The sequence below is a fragment of the Phaenicophaeus curvirostris genome, chromosome Z, assembly GCF_032191515.1.
Source record: "Phaenicophaeus curvirostris isolate KB17595 chromosome Z, BPBGC_Pcur_1.0, whole genome shotgun sequence".
NCBI lineage: Eukaryota > Metazoa > Chordata > Aves > Cuculiformes > Cuculidae > Phaenicophaeus > Phaenicophaeus curvirostris.
Window position 1 is genome coordinate 65621843 of NC_091431.1, and position 17708 is coordinate 65639550.

Below are 17708 nucleotides of genomic sequence, written 5' to 3' on the forward strand. Positions count from 1 at the left end.
GCCAGCATGTCCTGCCTCAGGGTCATACTCCTGTGCCTGTGTGCTCTCTCTGCCCTTTCTGGTGGACTTAAGATCCTTTCCAATTGTAATTCCTGGGACAAGAAGCTCAAATATATTCCATGGCACATGTAGAGAATACCAGAACCTGTCATGGAAAGAGCCATCAGTCCAGGGTGACAGGCAGCTATGACACTACAGTAGAATAGGGCAGGGAAAGAAACTACTATCTCTGCAGAGGTACATGAGATGGAGAGAAGCATTCTTTGCCTTATGCTGTCCTACACCACACTCTTATCCACAAGAGATGCACAGACTCACCCTTTTTCTGCAGCAAGTCAATGGAGATGGACTCTGTGTTGCCATCTGGGGAGAGGCAGAACTCAGCAGGAGGTTTCTCTGCTAGTGAGAAGTAGTCAGGGAAGAAGTCAGTGTAGGTGAGCTGGAGCTGCCTCATAGACTGTCCTGCAGGGCCAAGACAAGGGGAGAAAGGATCAGCTCCATGCCCTTACACCAAAGCCTCTCCCACATTGTTTGCTTTTCCCAGATGTAACCTGCACCATCAGGAGTCTTCATACCAGCCTGTCCAAGACTGGGATGGCAAGGCTACAGGCTTGTTACTCTCTCAACAATGGTCTGCAATGTGAGCCTGTACAGTTCAACCCCACAGTCCACCCAACCCCTTGCTCTAGCTTGACTGGGGGACCCACGGGCAATGGAAGATGCTCTGGGTGGTTCACTCCCTTGGGTTCGTGCCAAGGAAAATGTCACTAGAGGCTGCTGTATGGATAGCCCCAGAAAGTGGGATCAAAAGCAGAGTGCAAATATAAGTCCCACTTGTCACATACAGACATGGACAGGCAACAACTACATGTCCTCTGCCTGTCCCTGGGAATGGTCAATATTTTCAAGGAGTGACTTCCACAGGAGGTCTCTCATGTGCTCAATTTCCACCTGGTTTATTTCCCAGCTCTGTTACACTAAGCATCTTTCCATGAAGCAGGGGTGAAGAAACTGTTTGGCTTGGCAGAATAATGTGCAGAGCTCTTGGGAATTCCCTCCAAGACATCGTACTGACCAAGAATGTTCTCCCTCCCACACACAGATCCCTCTGTTCCTCCTGGAGGACTTCCAAAGGTTCATCCAAAAGCAGCCTGTCCCTCTCAGCCCTTCCTGCACAGGTTTTGGAGGACAGGGAAGACATTAAGGGCAGAGCATAAAGTAGACAGAGCCTTGCGGAGCCCTATAGTGTTACCAGGTACACTATGAGAGCTACAGTCCAGCACCTAGCACACTTCCAAGGTCGGGGCAGATGGGTGTACACCATTCAGCACAGACATGAGATCTATAAGGACTACAACTCCTGAATGAGACATGAACTACAAGCTGGGCACCATCCAGGAGCACCTGCTGAGATCTGAGCAAGCTCTTAGGCCATTTCCCCTTCAAACCAGCCCAGAGCCACACCTGACTTCTCTCAGCTTGCAGAGAAGAAGGGAGTACCCACACAGGCTGCATCCATCAGAGGGGCAATTTTAATTCACCCCTGGTACCCTTTGGCCCCACTGTGAGCAGATGCATCATCTCCCCTTCTGAGAACAGGCAGAGCAGTGATGAGGCCAAGTTGAACCTGAGCCTCAAGGCATACTGAACCCTGAGCCCCGAAGTCACCACCCAAGACCCCCCCACAGCAGAAAGGTGGTGCGCACCGTTCAGCTTGCAGTGGAAATGGCTGGTGTTGAGAGTGCCAGGGAGCTCAAAGATGGGGTTCCCCCGGTTCAGTCGAGGCTCTTGCTGTCTCCTGTCTAGGCTGCCTGCTAAGCTGGGCAGCCCTGAAATGCGGTCCAGACCCAGTGGGTTCCTCCGCCTGTACTCACGCCACTTCAGCGCTTGTGGGGAGAGATGGTTCGCTAGGATGCCACAGGCAGTGAGCATCAGATGAGAGGACATGAGCAGACGGGTGAACATGGAGGGGAAAGAGGGAGAGAGAAGATGAGAAAGAGGAAGGACAGAGAAAGAGAGACAGCACATTATTTAAAAGTCCAGCAGTGTTACAGGACATTAGCACACATACATGGAGGGAGGCAGAGGCCACAGCCTGGCAGAGCAGGACAGGAGTCTTGGTGGCCTCAAGGCTGCAGGCACAGAGGGAGCAGGTTTGGGGTGCACCTGACATGGGGTGCTTTAAGATCAGCAGCGCCATGCTGCCCTCTCTGGAGACCGAGTGTAGGAGTTGGGACAGGAAGGACATGCTCCTAGCACAGACTTTCTTTTGCAGGCAGAGTGTTGACAGGAGCTGCTGGCTACTGTAGTATCCAGATGAAATTTTGCCCAGGGCTGTGTCTATAAGAGGGCGGAACTATAGGGAGCAGCCACAGCCACAGGGAGCTGGAGGTGTTCCAGACTAGCACATCCTGGAGGATGGGTACCTACCATTAAGGGGCCGTATTCCCACGCTGCCCAGGGAACCAGAGCTGCTGGTCTCACTGCCACTTCTCCAGTGGGAATCTGCATGTCCTACTACTCTGCTCACAGGCATTCCACCCAGCGAGAGGGGTGGGAGGGACCCACTGTGGAGACGGTACTCAGAGAGTGGTGGGCTTGGCTCCAGGGGTGCCTCCTTCTTGGGAACTGGCTTGGGTTTCTCCTTTTGCCTCAGGGCATCAGCCTTGGCTGTCTGGGAGGGCTGGGTGGCACTAACAGCAGGGGAAGACCTCGTGGGAAGCAGGCTGGCAGAGATGGGGCAGGACCTGCTCCTGGGGGGCTGGCTCTCTCCAGCCCTCTCTGTTGTGGGCGAGGAAGAGGAGTCCACGCTTTGAAAGAAAGGCACGTTGCATCGCACAGGAGAGTAACTCCCCAGAGGGGACGGCCGGGTTGTCTCGGGTCCAGGCTTCTTAATGTATCCCTCATTGCGGGAGGCAGCTCCATCCACTGAGCGTCGGGTCAGGTGCGTGCTGTGGGCTTGGCTCCCCACCACCGCTGACTGCTCTACCGAGGTGGCTGAGGCTAAAGACTGGGAGCTGGAGATCTGCTGGCTGGCCGTCCGGTTGCTAGACAAGCTGTAGAGCTGAGAAAGGCTGGAGGCAAAATGGCTGTGCAGAGCACGGGCCTTGGGTGGCTTGCTGAAATGGTGCTGGAAAACAAAGGGCTGGATGGGCAGAGTGGTGGGACGCTGGTCCTTGCTGTAGCGTACCACAGGCTTGCTGTCTGTGCCACCGCCTTCAGGGAGAGAAACAGGGACAGAGTGTGAGAATGTGCACAGGGACAGACATCAGCAATATGGCCAATTGCAAGCAGAAAGGAACGTGCTCTCAGCTGTGGAAGGAAGAGCTACAGGCCAGTGACACTCACAGGGTGGTTCAAGTCTGAACCAGTTACACACACCGTGAGAGGGCAGGGTGAAGACATGCAGCTGCAAATGCAGAATTTCCAGCTGTTGACAGCTGTCTGCCTGTGTAGGGCTCTGCACCGTGGGCTTCTCTCTCCTGGTAGGGTCACCAGCTTATCAGCTCTTCCCCATCCCTTGCACCCAGGACAGCAAAAGGCACGGCCCCAAGCACCTGCCCTCACCCTCCTTCACCCAGGTAGTGCTGCAGAGACATGGCCCTATGCATTGCACGAAGCTGAGCACAAGCATTACAAGAAATAGCACCGCAGCTCTGCAACGCTCATCACACTCAGTCCTGTTGGAAGGGCTGCTTGCTTCCCCTTCGCTCTTCCTCCTGTCTCTCCTCTAACTGTAATTGTTCCCCCTTTGAGCACACAGCCTCCTTCTTCTTCCCATCCACACCAGATCCAAGCAGGACATTCTCAATCAAATCAGGACTACAGCAGAATTAGGAGAGCTTCCAAACCTGGAAAAGGCAGGTCTGCTCCATTAAATTACTGACTGGGATGTCCTAAGGGAGCATACTGGGCTGATCTCCTATGTGTACCTGCAGCTCCTGCTGGGACCACAATATCCTCAGGGACATAGCTGAAAAATGACACCCTGTGCACACAGCATTGGGTGCACATGAGGCTGTCTGGGACCTCTGATCACCAGCCACTCCACACCTCAGTGCAGTGTGCTACCTTCTGTCTTGTCTCCCCTGACTCCTTCAGCCACAGCACATCTTGGTATAAAGGACCCATCCCAAGCACTGTCGGTGGGGTTTTCCAGGCCTCTCTCCCTATAGCTAGTCTTCAGCAGGTCTAGCTTTCCCTCTTAACCCTTTAAAGCCCCTCTGTGCTTGAATGCTGCTCTCAGCTGGTGTGAGATAGCTCTGCTTCTATCTCCAGCCATAGGCAGGAGTTTTTCTACACAGCACCAATGCCTGCCTTGCTGTCACAGTGCAGAGGAAGGGACTGCATCAGGGAGTGCAGGAATTACTGGTATATACTGTCCTGAGAGGTCCTGTCTGCTCTCTCCTCTCCAATCTGCCCTTGCTCCTTCCAAGCCCTCCCTCTGCAAACCAAGAGGGCTGCTCCCACGCTGCCTGCTCTCAGCAGAGAGCCTTCTCTGCCATCCTGTACCAAGAGCACATCCAAGGCTCAATAAACAAAAAGAACAATACATAAAAAAACTCTTGCTCCAAAGGCTGAAGTCTCTCCCACGCCACACTCACAGCAACAAGTGACATGTTCTTCCTTTCTCCTGCAGAAATCCTCAGGGCATTAAATGGAGACGGTCTGGTCCTACTATGCACTTCACAGCAGTCTGATCAGAGCTCCCTTTTAGACATATGCTTACCTGTGAAGCAGGTACAAGAACTGTCTAGGGCAGAGATAGAAACCTCCTGTCATACCGGAGAAATGGTGATACCCCTGATGGGGCTGTCACACAGCTTCCTCACCAGGACATGTAAAAGCAATATCAAGGTGGAAAGCAACTCCTTGATATTACAGGCTTTCCACCAGAGGAAGCTGGGACAACTGCCCTGCAGAGGATCCTTTGCTGCAATCCAATGCACTGTGGAGGATACGGCCAGGACATTCCAGCAGAGACATACAACTCCTCCAACCTCTGCAGGACTCATGCTGTGAGTACTGGCAGAGACTGTGTGAGGTCCCTGACCCTGCACTGAGAGGAGACTGCTGGCTATGTCACCTCCCTCTCTACCTCTGCCCCATGAAGGTCCAAAGAAGGAAGGCTAAGGAGGCCTATAAAGATGATCAGAGGGTTAGAGCACCTCTGCTGTGAGGACAGGCTTGAGACAATTAGGGCTGTTCAGCCTGGAGAAGAGAAGGCGCCAGGGAGACCCCATAGCAGCCTTCCAGTACCTAGAGGGATCGTAGAAGAAACCTGGGGGAGAACTTTTTACAAGGGCATGGAGTGACAGGACAAGGGGAAATGGTTTTAAATTGGAAGAAATTCTTCACAATGAGGTGGTGAGGCACTGGCACAAGTTGCCCAGGGAAGCTGTGGCTGCCCCATCCTGAAGGTGTTCAAGGCCAGGTTGGATGGGACCTTAGGCAGCCTGTTCTAGTGGGAGATGTCCCTGCCCATGGCAATGGGGTTGGAATGAGATGATCTTTAAGGCCCCTTCTAACCCATTCTATGATTCTATGAATCTTTAAAACTCCTCAATGGTTCCTTACCTTTGGTCTACTGAGAATGTGACTCCACTGAGCATATTCAAGTCTCTCTCTTAGAAGCCAAAGGCATGTGATTCTCATGGACTGGGAGAGTACAATGCCTGGGAAGGCAGACAGTCCCCCAGCCTGCACAGACCCTAAGTGCTAATGCCACGTCCTCCCTTACATGATAGGAGAGATTTGCACAAAACCTCAAGGGGCTTTAGAAATACGAGGAAAAGACACTTGCACTGATCTGGGTCTGAAGTAAGCACAGTAGGGTTTTGTCCCAGGCAGTGGCAGACAGGAAACCAGCTGCACAAGCACTGGTCTCCCATCACCATCCTGGTTCCTCTGCTGTCTCCCTCATGTCCCAAAAAGCATCCTTTCTATTTACTTCTTCATTCTGCCTAGTTTTGTTCCTTACCGTCTGCTTGGGCTCTAACATCTCTTTGTCCGTGGCCACTGGCAGAGCCACCTGAGAAGCTGGCATCTGCCTCCGTCATCAGGGAAACAGAGGCTTGCTCACCTGCCCCATGCCCACTGGGGACCTTCTCACCGGAGTCTGAGTCTTTGGTGGAACACAAAGCCTGGTTATCCCCAAAAGTGTGATTTAAACAGAAGCCCTCGCAGCTCCGATTCAGGCCATGGATGAAGGGCATGGGTGGAAGACTCTGGCTCCGTCGAGCTCTTTCTTCAAGAAAGGCTGGGCAATCCCGCTGTGTCTCAGGGATAGGAGAGAACTCCAAGGAAGAATCACCACTGGACCTGTGTGGTGGGGAGGTGCCATTCTTTTTCCTGCCTTTAGCCAGTTCAGCAAAAGATGTCACTCGCTTCGGGGGAGAACTCTGTATTGGTATTGCTGGACTTTCACTCAGCTTGACTGGACAGCTCACCATGCGCTCCAAGGACCCCAGCCTGCCGCTGGGACTCCTGTCCAGGTTCTGATCATAGCTCCTGGAGCGCTGCCGGCTTGTGTTGAGGTTAGGTGGTGACACATTCACATAGACCTGACCCTCAATCATGTTCTGGCTGGCTCCTCCATTTGCATCCTCTTCACTGCACTCCACGTTGCTTTCTTCTTGTCTCAGGTCAGGCCTTCTAAACAGATAGTATTCAGTGGGCTGGGCTGGGCTACCTTTGGTATGGTCTTCCGAGCAGCTAGTTATGGAAGATCCTGCCGGGCTGGGGGATGACTGGGAAGACAAGTCACACGTGACTAACTTATAATAATTCTGAGTAGCCACAACGAGCCGTGCTTGGCTCTGGAAGCAGGCAGTGAGATCTGAGCTCTCCGAAGTGCAAGGCTCACAGTGGAGGTGGTAGGAGTTGCAATTAGCATCAAGGACAGGTGAAGAGGAGTGCTGGCACCCACACACCTTCTCTGAACTCTCTGGGTGGTGCGACTCACAAGACATCTTGGATTCTGTGGGTGATGAATGCAAATCCAGGTAAAAAGCTCCTGTGTCTGAGTGGCTGCAGAAGGAAGAGTCACAGGACAGGTTGGCTGAATTCAGGTTAGATCGCGACTGGCCATTCATTTTGTTGTAGAGAGTGCTGAAGTTCACCAGCACCCCATCAGAGCTGTTGCAGGACGAGTCACTGATGTAGCCCATCTGTTGGTCAATCACTTCAGACTGACTTGATGAACTGTAGCAGCGACAGTGTTGGAGTTCTGAGCTGGAACAGCTGCATGTCCGGCTGTGCAGGGCATCCTGATTCCTCAGTGGTTCACCTGTGTTCTGGTTCCACTCCTGGTCACCACTGTCAAAGGAGAAGCTGGAGGAGCTGCCGCGATGGCAGCTGCATTCATCCAGCTCCATGCGTTCTGACACCTGGTGGCATCTGTTTGCATTGTTCCTCTTCCGGACGTCGTCACTGCTGATTTTGTCTTCTTGCCCATCTACCACTCCAGAACGGCTGGCCATGTTCCAGGATTTCACAATGTTGTTGGAGTCGTGGAGGTGGAAAGGGGGCAAGGCCAGCTCGTGCAGATGAAAGGGAGGTTTGCTAGCCACAAGTGAGTTGTGAAGGTGGAAAGATTTTTGACCCAAGTCATCCCCAAAGACAGCGAGGTCTTCACCCTCACTCAGGAGGAAAGGATTGTGTCTCTTACTGACACTAGGGAGAATCAAATCCCTTGCTTTGCCGTCTTTGTTGTCTGAGGTCTCTGCTGAGGTTTCAGAGGCCTGAAGAAAGCTGCTGTACACCAAGGAGTCAGTCTGTGAAAGGTCTCTGTCTGGAAGGGCAGAGGTCCGTGTAACGCTGAGCTCTGGCTGGCAGAAGGGGTTGGTCCTTTTGCTCACGGTGCAGCACTGTCTATCAGGGACCTGGCAATGCACCAGGGGAATGTGATGGACAATCAGAGTCTCACCAGTCAGTTTGGGTGGACTATCCATGGTGAGGAATGCTCTTCAGGACATCAGTTAAGCTGGTACTACCCATGGACAGGTATGGCTGCACATGAGAGGCAGGGTAGACACATCTCATGGGGGAATTCAGACACCTACAGAGAGACAAAAACACAAAGGAAGTCACCTCTCAGGAAAGGCAGTGACTATTTAAAGCATCCTTGGTTTGACTGAAGACCTCATGACTGGTCCTTGTCAGCACAGGTACACGTGCACAAGGTCCTGAGCTGTCCTTCCGGGAAAGGGTCACAACAGAAGACAAAAATGTCCTCCTCTCTGCAGACTTCTGGGACAACACTTCTGCTTCCAACTGACCCCTCTCAATCTTATCTGAAGTGAGCAACTGATTTCACTCAAGTGGCCAAAGGACTTCGCGGACTTTGGGCTAAATGAAGACCTCACTGCAGATGTACATCGTACACACAGGAAAACACACAGACAGCACAAGATCTGAAATGAAGTGCTGCCATCTTCTCATATTGGATAAAATATCTGTGCCTTCCTTTAGGTACCTTCAATTTTTCTTTAAGAACCAAACACCCAACTGCACTGCCAAGCCTTGCAACGTTAGAGACACACAAGTCCAGGCAGAATAGAAAGCAGGAAGAGACTGGATCAGGAAAGCAGCAACAATCATTCCTCTCCAAAGTCCAGGTGTCCTCATGAGGTGGCAGGGGAGCACCCCAAAATATGCAATTACTTATGTGCACAGGGGCCTCTCATTGGAAAAGCACTGGATGACTTCAGTGGGACCATGGGGAGCCACTGCTGATGGTTAAATAGGTCCCTTACAGTAAGTTGCCTTCTGCTGATCTTTCGTTGATGGTTAAGCCTCAGCTCAAACTGGTCGAGGGTGCCTGGTTCACAGTTCTCTTACACTATGCCACATTATCTCTGGGACTTACCTTACTACTTGCTGCATTTCACAATGGAATGACTGCCATCGCACATGGCCCCAGGCTGTACAGTAAGAGCCCCTCTCCCTCAGTGTTCAGTGAGTAGCAAATTCTCATGAAGTTAGAGGAAGATGTTCATCAGCATTTGATATGGGAGAGCAGAGAATATATTCATTCCTCCTTTCCCATCTAACCTAGAGGTCCAATCTGCAAGCACCTGTAGGACAATCTGGAAAGCGGTTTCCCTCTTGTCTTCTCTTCTACAATTCAGAGAAGCCAACACCACAAAGTGCATGGGAGTGCACCTAAGGCAGCAAGGGGAGGGAGAAACCACAAAAGAAAACAGTGATCCATGATGGTCTTGAGGGATTAAAAAATAACTACTATTCTCTTAGAACCACCACTTGTTGTTCTGAAAACCCTGGTACAAACACCCTTGGGTCACTAATCAACATCCCATATGTCATCCAGGCATCTTCAGGGCTCACGACATCCTTACAATGCATATTGTGATCCTGCTCTGGACTCCAGGACTTTGAGTCTGCTGCACCACTCACCTTCAGACTCTAGAAAGTGGCATTCACAGGATCTGTCTTTGCCTAACTTACCTCAGAATTTGTGTCTATGGGATAACTATGGGATTTGGAGCAGAGCTGCAAAGGCACATGGGAGCCGAGGAGAGAAATTCAGAAATGTGGGGCAAGTGAAGTCAGAACAACACTGTTAGCGATGAGACAGCTCCACAGAAAGATCAGGAACTTCAGTTCTTACAGCTTCATGGCGTAAGAATAGCAATTAAAAGATGCTAAAAAATGATCAAAAGAAGTACTTTCCTCCCACACACAGTAGTCCTTCTCACAGACACGGGATGATACTGGCAGAAGGAATAAATACAAAGATGGAAATGGACTTATTGTTTACAGTAAACACCCAATGATGTAAAACTTAATGCTAACACCAGCAAACAGACAAACCTTCTGGTAGACTCTGTCAGATATCATCATAAGGGCACACTCACTCTCATGTTGGTTACTGATGGGATGATTAGGCTCTCAAGCAAAGAGGTCAACTGGACCACTTGGATCACATCCAGCCCAACATATTGTGCCACCCTACACTTTCCTCCACCTATAACCTCCCTGATGCCTATATTAGCTTTCACTCCCCTTTCAGTGACTCCTTTGTCTTACAAGCCTCTGGCTCTTTTCCATCAGCTGCTGCCACAGGGGCTGGATGATAAGAGTCTGTCCTCAGCCCATCAAGGACTCCCAAAATGGCTGCTGGATGAGGGAAAGGCTGTGGATGTATCTTCCTGGACTTCAGCAAAGCCTTTGACACAGTTTCTCACAGCATTCTGCTCAGGAAACTGTCACCTCTGGCCTGGACAGGCGCACACTCTCCTGGGTGGAAAACTGGTTGGCTGGCCGGGCCCAGAGAGTGGTGGGAAATGGAGTTAAATCCAGCCGGAGGCCAGTGACAAGTGGGGTTCCCCAGGGCTCAGTGCTGGGTCCAGCCCTGTTCAATGTCTTTGTCAGTGACCTGGATGAAGGCATCGAGTGCACCCTTAGCAAGTTTGCAGATGACACTAAGCTGGGTGGAAGTGTGGATCTGCTGGAGGGTAGGGAGGCTCCAAAGGGATCTGAACAGGCTGGACCGCTGGGCTGAGACCAATGGGATGAGGTTTAACAAGGGCAAATGCCGGGTCCTGCACTTGGGGCACAACAACCCTGTGCAGCTACAGACTAGGAGAAGTCTGGCTGGAAAGATGCCTGGAGGAGAGGGACCTGGGGGTGTTGGTTGACAGCGACTGAACATGAGCCAGCAGGGGCCCAGGTGGCCAAGAAGGCCAATGGCATCTTGGCTTGGATCAGAAACGGCGTGACCAGCAGGTCCAGGGAGGTTATTCTCCCTCTGTATTCGGCACTGGTGAGACCGCTCCTCCAATCCTGTGTTCAGTTCTGGGCCCCTCACCACAAGAAGGATGTTGAGGCTCTGGAACGAGTCCAGAGAAGAGCAATGAAGCTGGGGAAGGGGCTGGAGAACAGGCCTTATGAGGAGCGGCTGAGAGAGCTGGGGTTGTTTAGCCTGGAGAAGAGGAGGCTGAGGGGAGACCTCATTGCTCTCTACAACTGCCTGAAAGGAAAAAATTTTTCACGGAAAGGGTCATTGGGAACCGGAACAGGCTGCCCAGGGAGGTGGTTGATTCACCTTCCCTGGAGGTGTTTAAGGCACGGGTGGACGAGGTTCTAAGGGACATGGTTTAGTGTCTGATAGGAATGGTTGGACTCAATGATCCGGTGGGTCTCTTCCAACCTGGTTATTCTATGATTCTATGATTCTATGAAAATCACATTGTTCAAGGACCATCATGGGTAGCAGCAGCTCCTGACTCAATGACTAGGGCAGACACATGCTGAAAGGGGTGTTGAACAGCTGGGGCAGTCTCTGTGCCCCATTTTTGATCTTGCACAATATTGATGGTGCACGTAGCAGCAGGAGTTCCTATTTATCTTGTCTCGCTGCCCCCAGCGCTATGGGGAAGAGCTGGTCTCTCAGTGCTTGTCTGCTCATGCGAGTCTACTCTGCCCTTGTCACTGACTGTAATGCTTAGATCATGTCTTCATAAGGCTTTGGTATATTTTAGAGGGTTGCCACAATGCGACCACTTGAAAAGCATCATTTTGAGGATACAGACCATGATGACAGCACACTTCACTGCTGAAGCACCAGGTCTCAGCTGCCTCTGGGAAATGGCTGCTTGGAATCGGCTCCCAGCACCAGCACCAATCTGCTGCCAAGCTCTGCTGAGCAGCATACAGTTTGTGCAGAAGCTGCTGTGGGAAGACAAGGCTTCCACAGGCACACTTTGACATTTGACAGCGAAATGTCAAGAGAGCTGACACACAGCCATTTCCCAGCTGTTTCTCTGGAGCCCTGGCTGCAACATGCAACTCTGCCCAGATATTAGGTTTCAGTGGTAGCACAGACTCCCTGGGTGGGCTGTGATTCATTGGTTGTCACAGATGCTGCAGCAGATGGTTGCCCACTCTGCCTGCACCCACAGCCTGCTCCCAGCACCAGGCTCTGAGGTCCAAAACCACAGGCAGCATGCAGACAGCTCCTGCAGGGAGCCATTCTGGCAGCTTTCCTAGGGATACGCATGATTTTTATTGTGCCCTAGATACCCCTCTCTCTCTCGGGATGCCTCTCTTGGCTTCCCCCTGTTGTAGGGATGTAGGGATCCTGGCAGTGGCCAGTGCAGGGATTATTCAGTTCCCAACAACAGAACATCCCCCCTTGACTCTCCCTCCCCAATTCTGGAAAACTGTAGAAGGATCCTCCCTCTTCTGTTCAGGGTTTGTTAGGCTGGGATCGACACTGAAGCATGAAATCCAGCAAGCAGAGTAGTTTCAGATTCTGCTGGTTTTAATCAACTGTTTGTAAAGCATTCACATCCTTTCAGCAAGGGGATGTTTCCAGATGTAGGGATAGAAGTTTGCACCTGAACAGTTTTTGCCAATTCAGTTCATTCTTCTTATTTATCATTTGTAATAGCACAAGCCCACAGTGCGCTGAATTCCACTCATGTATCCTACACATACAACAGCAAACAGCATCCATCCCTGCCCAGAAAAGCTTGTCATGGCAGTGCGAGGCAGGGAAGCACACAGGGAGCACAATGACTCCAGACAGATCAGTAGAACAGCCATTTTGACTGCAAATGTCAAAATTCTTTGCCTTCTCTATACTGACACCATCTGCCACTACATGGGAATTATGGGTTGTTTATTCAGCTCTTTCTTGAGCTGCTAAGGGTCACTTGGAGAAGGGCCAGACATTTCATTACCTGTGGATGTTTCACTCCAGTCAAGCTAATACAGAGAAGAGAAGAAAGGCTTTTTGTGAGACATCTATGGTGCAGCATGGAATTGCTTAAAAATGCTTCTACCTTCATGTTTATATATACACACAGGAAAAACTCATCAGCCACAGCAAAGCTCTAGGTAAGTAGTGGGAGAGAAGTGTTGAGCAACAAAGGATGGTTCACCACTGATCTAAGAGCTGCCTGCAAGCCGTACCTGCACTTCAGAAAGGAGGCAGTGTGCTGCAGACAACAGAGGCACACAGTACCTTGGCAGAACTGAGCCCTTCAGGCTCTGCACATCATGCCTTTAAGTCCTTGCTGAGAATTACATAAAGGGCCCCCAATCCCTCCTCTGTCCTACCCTCAAAGACTGAGGATATTGTGGTAATTTAAGGGTGGTCAGTGAAACTCCGTGGCTTCTGGATTACAGCCTCCTGCCTCTGCAACACTGATGAGATGCAGAAGCCATCAGAGCCAGCTTCAAACTGGTCTGCAAGGCTTTGCTTCAATTAGAGGAGGCTGGTGCAAACACCAGCCTTGCCAATGTGTTAGGTGTGTTGGTCACATAACTCCAGGCATGTCCTGTCATTTATTACCACTCTGGCCACGCTTTTGTAGTTCCATTGCTGATTACTTAATGCCATACTCTGCTCAGTGCTCTCAGCTGCACATGTGGGGTCGCTGGGTTTAACACACAGCAAAACAAATTTGCTCATAAAATGTAATGTAATACTGAGGGAGGCATGCAGAGAGATAAGAAAGAAATGTGACTTAAATGCAAAAAAATCTGCACAGACACCACAGAAGATGAAGAGGCTGGAGCAAGATCATCCAAATTATCAGCTGGAGGCAATGCTGGCTTTTTGGAGACTGGCTTTTCAGAACTAATTAGAGTTTCTGCAAATCTCAGTCACTTTATCTATGAAATTGAATGCCCAGTGGAAACCTTTAACTGTGAGAGTTCTTGCAGCCTCTTTCATAACGGCTATAGTTTCACTGTCACCATTTTCCTCAGACAGATCAAGATCCAACATGTCACTCAAGGGTGAAAGATTGAAAAACAGGTTTAAAAGCCAGGCATTCCGTTTCATAGATGAAACAGCAAAAATCTTTTTGTATTGGAGCTGCTTGTTCTTTGAGGGTTGTTCCATGTGAATCCCTGGCTCTTACAGAGCATTTGCATTAACATGCCTGAGAGAAGCCGCACAGCTCTGCAAAACAAGCACGAGCAGAAATGCTGCAATAAGCCGCAATTTGTGTGAACTTGCAGACAGGGGCACAATACAGACATCTCCTCTTTGCTCCTCAGGGGCAGATATATTCAGTTTACTCCCTGTAAGCCTTCTTTCAGGCAAAAGGGCTGGGAGATGGAATCCAAACTGAAAGGCACTGTTCAGACAGCTTGGGGGATCTCAGGTCTCAGTTATTTCAGCACCAGCTTTCAGGATCCCATTAACACAGTTTGTCCCTGCCCCAGCTTTACCACTCCAAAAGCTGCCAGAAACTACTGAATGTTTTTTTAAAAAAAACTTAAGAGAATTCCAGAAAGCTGGATGGTAGTCAGGAAGCAGTGTGAGTGAAGAAGATGGGGTGAGAGGCACAGGATAAGTGACCTGATGACCAATCTGAACCACCAGGGTAAGTCAGAAGAGGATGGTGGTGAGGAAGCCTGTAAGTTGTTGTAGGGGTGAGACTAGCTAGTGGTGTTTGTTGGGACATTCATTTATTTCTTGCCAGCTAATACATTTCTTTCAAATTCTCCTCCCTGTTAAGTGCTTTAGAAAGTCAAACAGCACATTTAATGACAGAAAAGGTGCAAAATTAAATACTAGTTGTTGAATCTTCCTAAACTTCCAGCTCTCCTCCCCTGCCACAGAGAACAGGGAGCATAGCGAGGGTGGTCTGCCTGGTCCGAGCACTCAGTGTTTAAAGGGGGCTGTGGCAAGATAGAAAGACTAAATATCTCCAACATTTCTGTCTCAGCTCAGGCTGGTTCCTCTTGTGACAATGAGCAGTGATTCCTGAAAAGACCACTTCTCTTTTCTTTCCAGAGCAAAGTGCTGCCTGGGCCAGGGCTTTTTCCAGCAGTTTCCAGGACAGCCTGAATAAGCCTGTGATTAATGTATCATTACATCTCAGAACTATATACAATTATGATGTGGTCAAAATGGAAACTGCTGCATGTGATGATCAATCAGAGCCCTTGCACTTGTGGCAGCAAGGAGCTGCATGGGTCAGAGACGAGAGGCTTGCCAGCAGTGAAGAGAGGGCAAATGAGATGAAAATAAGCAATAGGTAGTGTATGTATTCCTGTCGATGACACAACTAGCATGAGGCAGAGAAAAAGAAAACCCAGCTATTTTGGCCATTTTGAGTTACTCAAGCCATCAGAAATAGCTCAAGCAACGGATCTATACTGGCTGAACAAGAGCTGGACAGTGACTGAACCAATTTCTCCCATTTCTGTGCTCTCTTGCTCCGTGACTCATCATCTGGCATGTGGCATTCGGCAGGAGCCACTTATAGGCCATGACTCATGAGCAAGAATTGAGCATCGCATCAGGCCGAGGTGATCTGGGTTGGAACCTGCTCCTCCTCCTCCTCTTCCCCAACAGACATCCTCTGGCCCAGCCCCCACTACATATGCTCCTAATTGCCATATGCAAATCCACAGAGGAAGAAAAGACTCTGATGTTTCTAGCTGTTAATATCACAGCAAAATTGCTTCTGAATTAAACTGCAGACACAGCAAATCCTTTCTTATCACAGACACTCCAGTAGCAGCAGCAACAGCAGGAGGGACGCTTCTACAGCACCCTTCTGCCTGAGCCCTCTGAAAGCATACTAAAGATATTAAAAGAACCCAAATTGCAAAAATCCTTCCTAAATCATGGATCTGTCTGCATGCTGGAGCCTGGCTGCTGCATTATTTCCAGAGTCCTCAAGAACCCGTTCAGAAAAAAAAAAATCCTATCAAGAAATGACATTGCTGGCCAGAATCAGTACCTAAGAAGCCAAGCTTAACTGCTCCTTAATGGCCTAGCTTTGGACAGGGCTTAGCTACAAACCAGGGCTGTGACTATTAGCTGGCTGCCTCCTGAACATGCTCCTTTTACAGACCTGTCCAACTGAGGGCTCTGGGAACCAGAGGCTGCAGCCGAGTGTTGACAAAAAGATTGCCATCAGTTGTGGTGAATCACACTCAAAGCCAGCAGAAGTGCAGACCGAAGGTTTTCCCACAGATGGCTGTCTGAATCTCGCTTCAGCAGAATGCAAGGTGGAGAGAATGATTCCCAGGATGACGGGACGACAAGCTTCTGATTTGTGAACTGATCCTCCGGCCATAGTGAGACTGTGTAAGATGAGAAACCACCCTTTGCATTGCACAACAGGTCTTCACAAGACCTCCCTAGCTAATACAAGTCTATTAAGAACGCTTTTCTCTATAAAGACAAAATCAAGGGCAACTGTTGCCACCATCTCAGAAACATGAGGGAGGAGAAAGAGGCAATGGGCAGATTAACTTATTTAGTCTTCATCGATTAACTGCTACAGGGAAGTTTTGATTTCAGCACAGGAATCAAAGACATCTGTAGAGTGAATCAGATGGGTAAAGCCCTTTCCTTCACCTCTGACAGCAGAGTTCAGATGCTCTGCATGCAGTGTGATAACCCCAAAGTGGGCAAATGGGTGACCAGATGCCCCATTCCCCTCCTGGTTCACAGGCAGCCTCCTCCCCAGCGGAAGAGTTTAAGTCTAGAACCATTTTTCATAACACTCTCATAGCAAGTAAGGAGCCTATAATATCACAATGGAACATAATTTTTACATCCTTTATAATGCCCATATTTTTTCTGAATTCTGTCAACTTTTGGAGCTTATAACTTTCTGAGCTTCACTCCCAATTACTTGCCACTGTATTATTAGTCCTTTTGAACATACGGGCATTTAGATTCATTGCTTGTCCTTAGGGCAGGGAGAGTATCATCTTCCTTACCACATTTGCCACCCCTCTGAGCAGTCACAAGTTTTTAATTCTGCTAAAAACCAAGAGTATTCTCTAATCCTTGGTTTAGTCATGAACCTCTCTCCAAGTGTGTCCTCCTGATGTTTGGGTTTGTTTCTATGACTGCATGGCCAGTGGCAAGGCAGAACTCAAGAGGATCTGGATGAAGCTGCAGCATCAATTTACGTAACAGAATATTTTCCATGCAACAGAACTAACAAAAGGCAAGCCAGAACCTTAATAAAATACTTATGAAGCAGACCAGGCACTCCTAATGATTACACATACTTTTCTTCTGAGAGGACAAACTTATCTCTTGCAGGGGCTGGCAACCCAAACCAAACTCAGCTCGTAAAGCTCTACTCAGGACAGTTTATTTTAGGATATTGCTCCACAAGTCAGCTCATGTGCTAATTAGGCTTGGAATGACTGGGCTCAACAGAGCATTAAGGGTCTAACTAACTAAATCTGATAAGCCTGGATTAACCAAGGTCTTCTGCTGAAGAAAGTACTGCTGGGCTGTAGAGGATGCACACACCTATTATTCACTATGAGGAAAAAACAGGGCAAATGGGGATGATCCTTGGCTCTGCGCTGGAATTGCAGATCAGACTACCAGGGGACACACAAAGTCTACTGAAGGAATCACTACTCTACTTCTGATCGCTTCAAGGGTGTTTGACAGGGCTGAAGAGCCATGTTAAGACCATAGGTCCTATGTCTTCCCAACTAGGACAAATTCACATTTGGACACCTCCTTTCTTGAATCTGTTGTGTCCTTTCTGCACCAGATGTCTCAGAGAAAAGAACAAGTACCTGCAACAAGTAGTGAGGAACAGATTGCCTCTCCTAAGCCCTTGCACTGAAACCTCAACTCAACCAGGAGGTTTCAAAGCTCTGCAGCTTCTGACCATGTACTATAAATATGGAGGGAAGTCTTATTCACACAAATGCCAAGCCATTGGGGAATATTGCTG

At 49.6% G+C, this 17708-nt stretch overlaps 1 protein-coding gene across 4 annotated transcripts in view; it reads right to left on the bottom strand.

Moving 5' to 3' along the window:
• RUSC2 (RUN and SH3 domain containing 2) overlaps window positions 1-17708 on the bottom strand; it is a 47560-nt gene that overhangs the window by 9930 nt on the left and 19922 nt on the right. For 2 of the 4 annotated variants that reach the window (XM_069881113.1, XM_069881112.1), the window contains exons 2-5: window positions 5981-8059; window positions 2431-3216; window positions 1707-1907; window positions 319-462 (exon numbers count right to left, since the gene is read on the bottom strand). In XM_069881113.1, coding sequence (XP_069737214.1) covers window positions 319-462; window positions 1707-1907; window positions 2431-3216; window positions 5981-7952 — 3103 coding nt within the window. In that variant the 5' untranslated portion in view covers window positions 7953-8059. The remainder of the gene's footprint in view (window positions 1-318; window positions 463-1706; window positions 1908-2430; window positions 3217-5980; window positions 8060-17708) is intronic. The other 2 variants (XM_069881114.1, XM_069881115.1) reach the window with 2 other exon arrangements.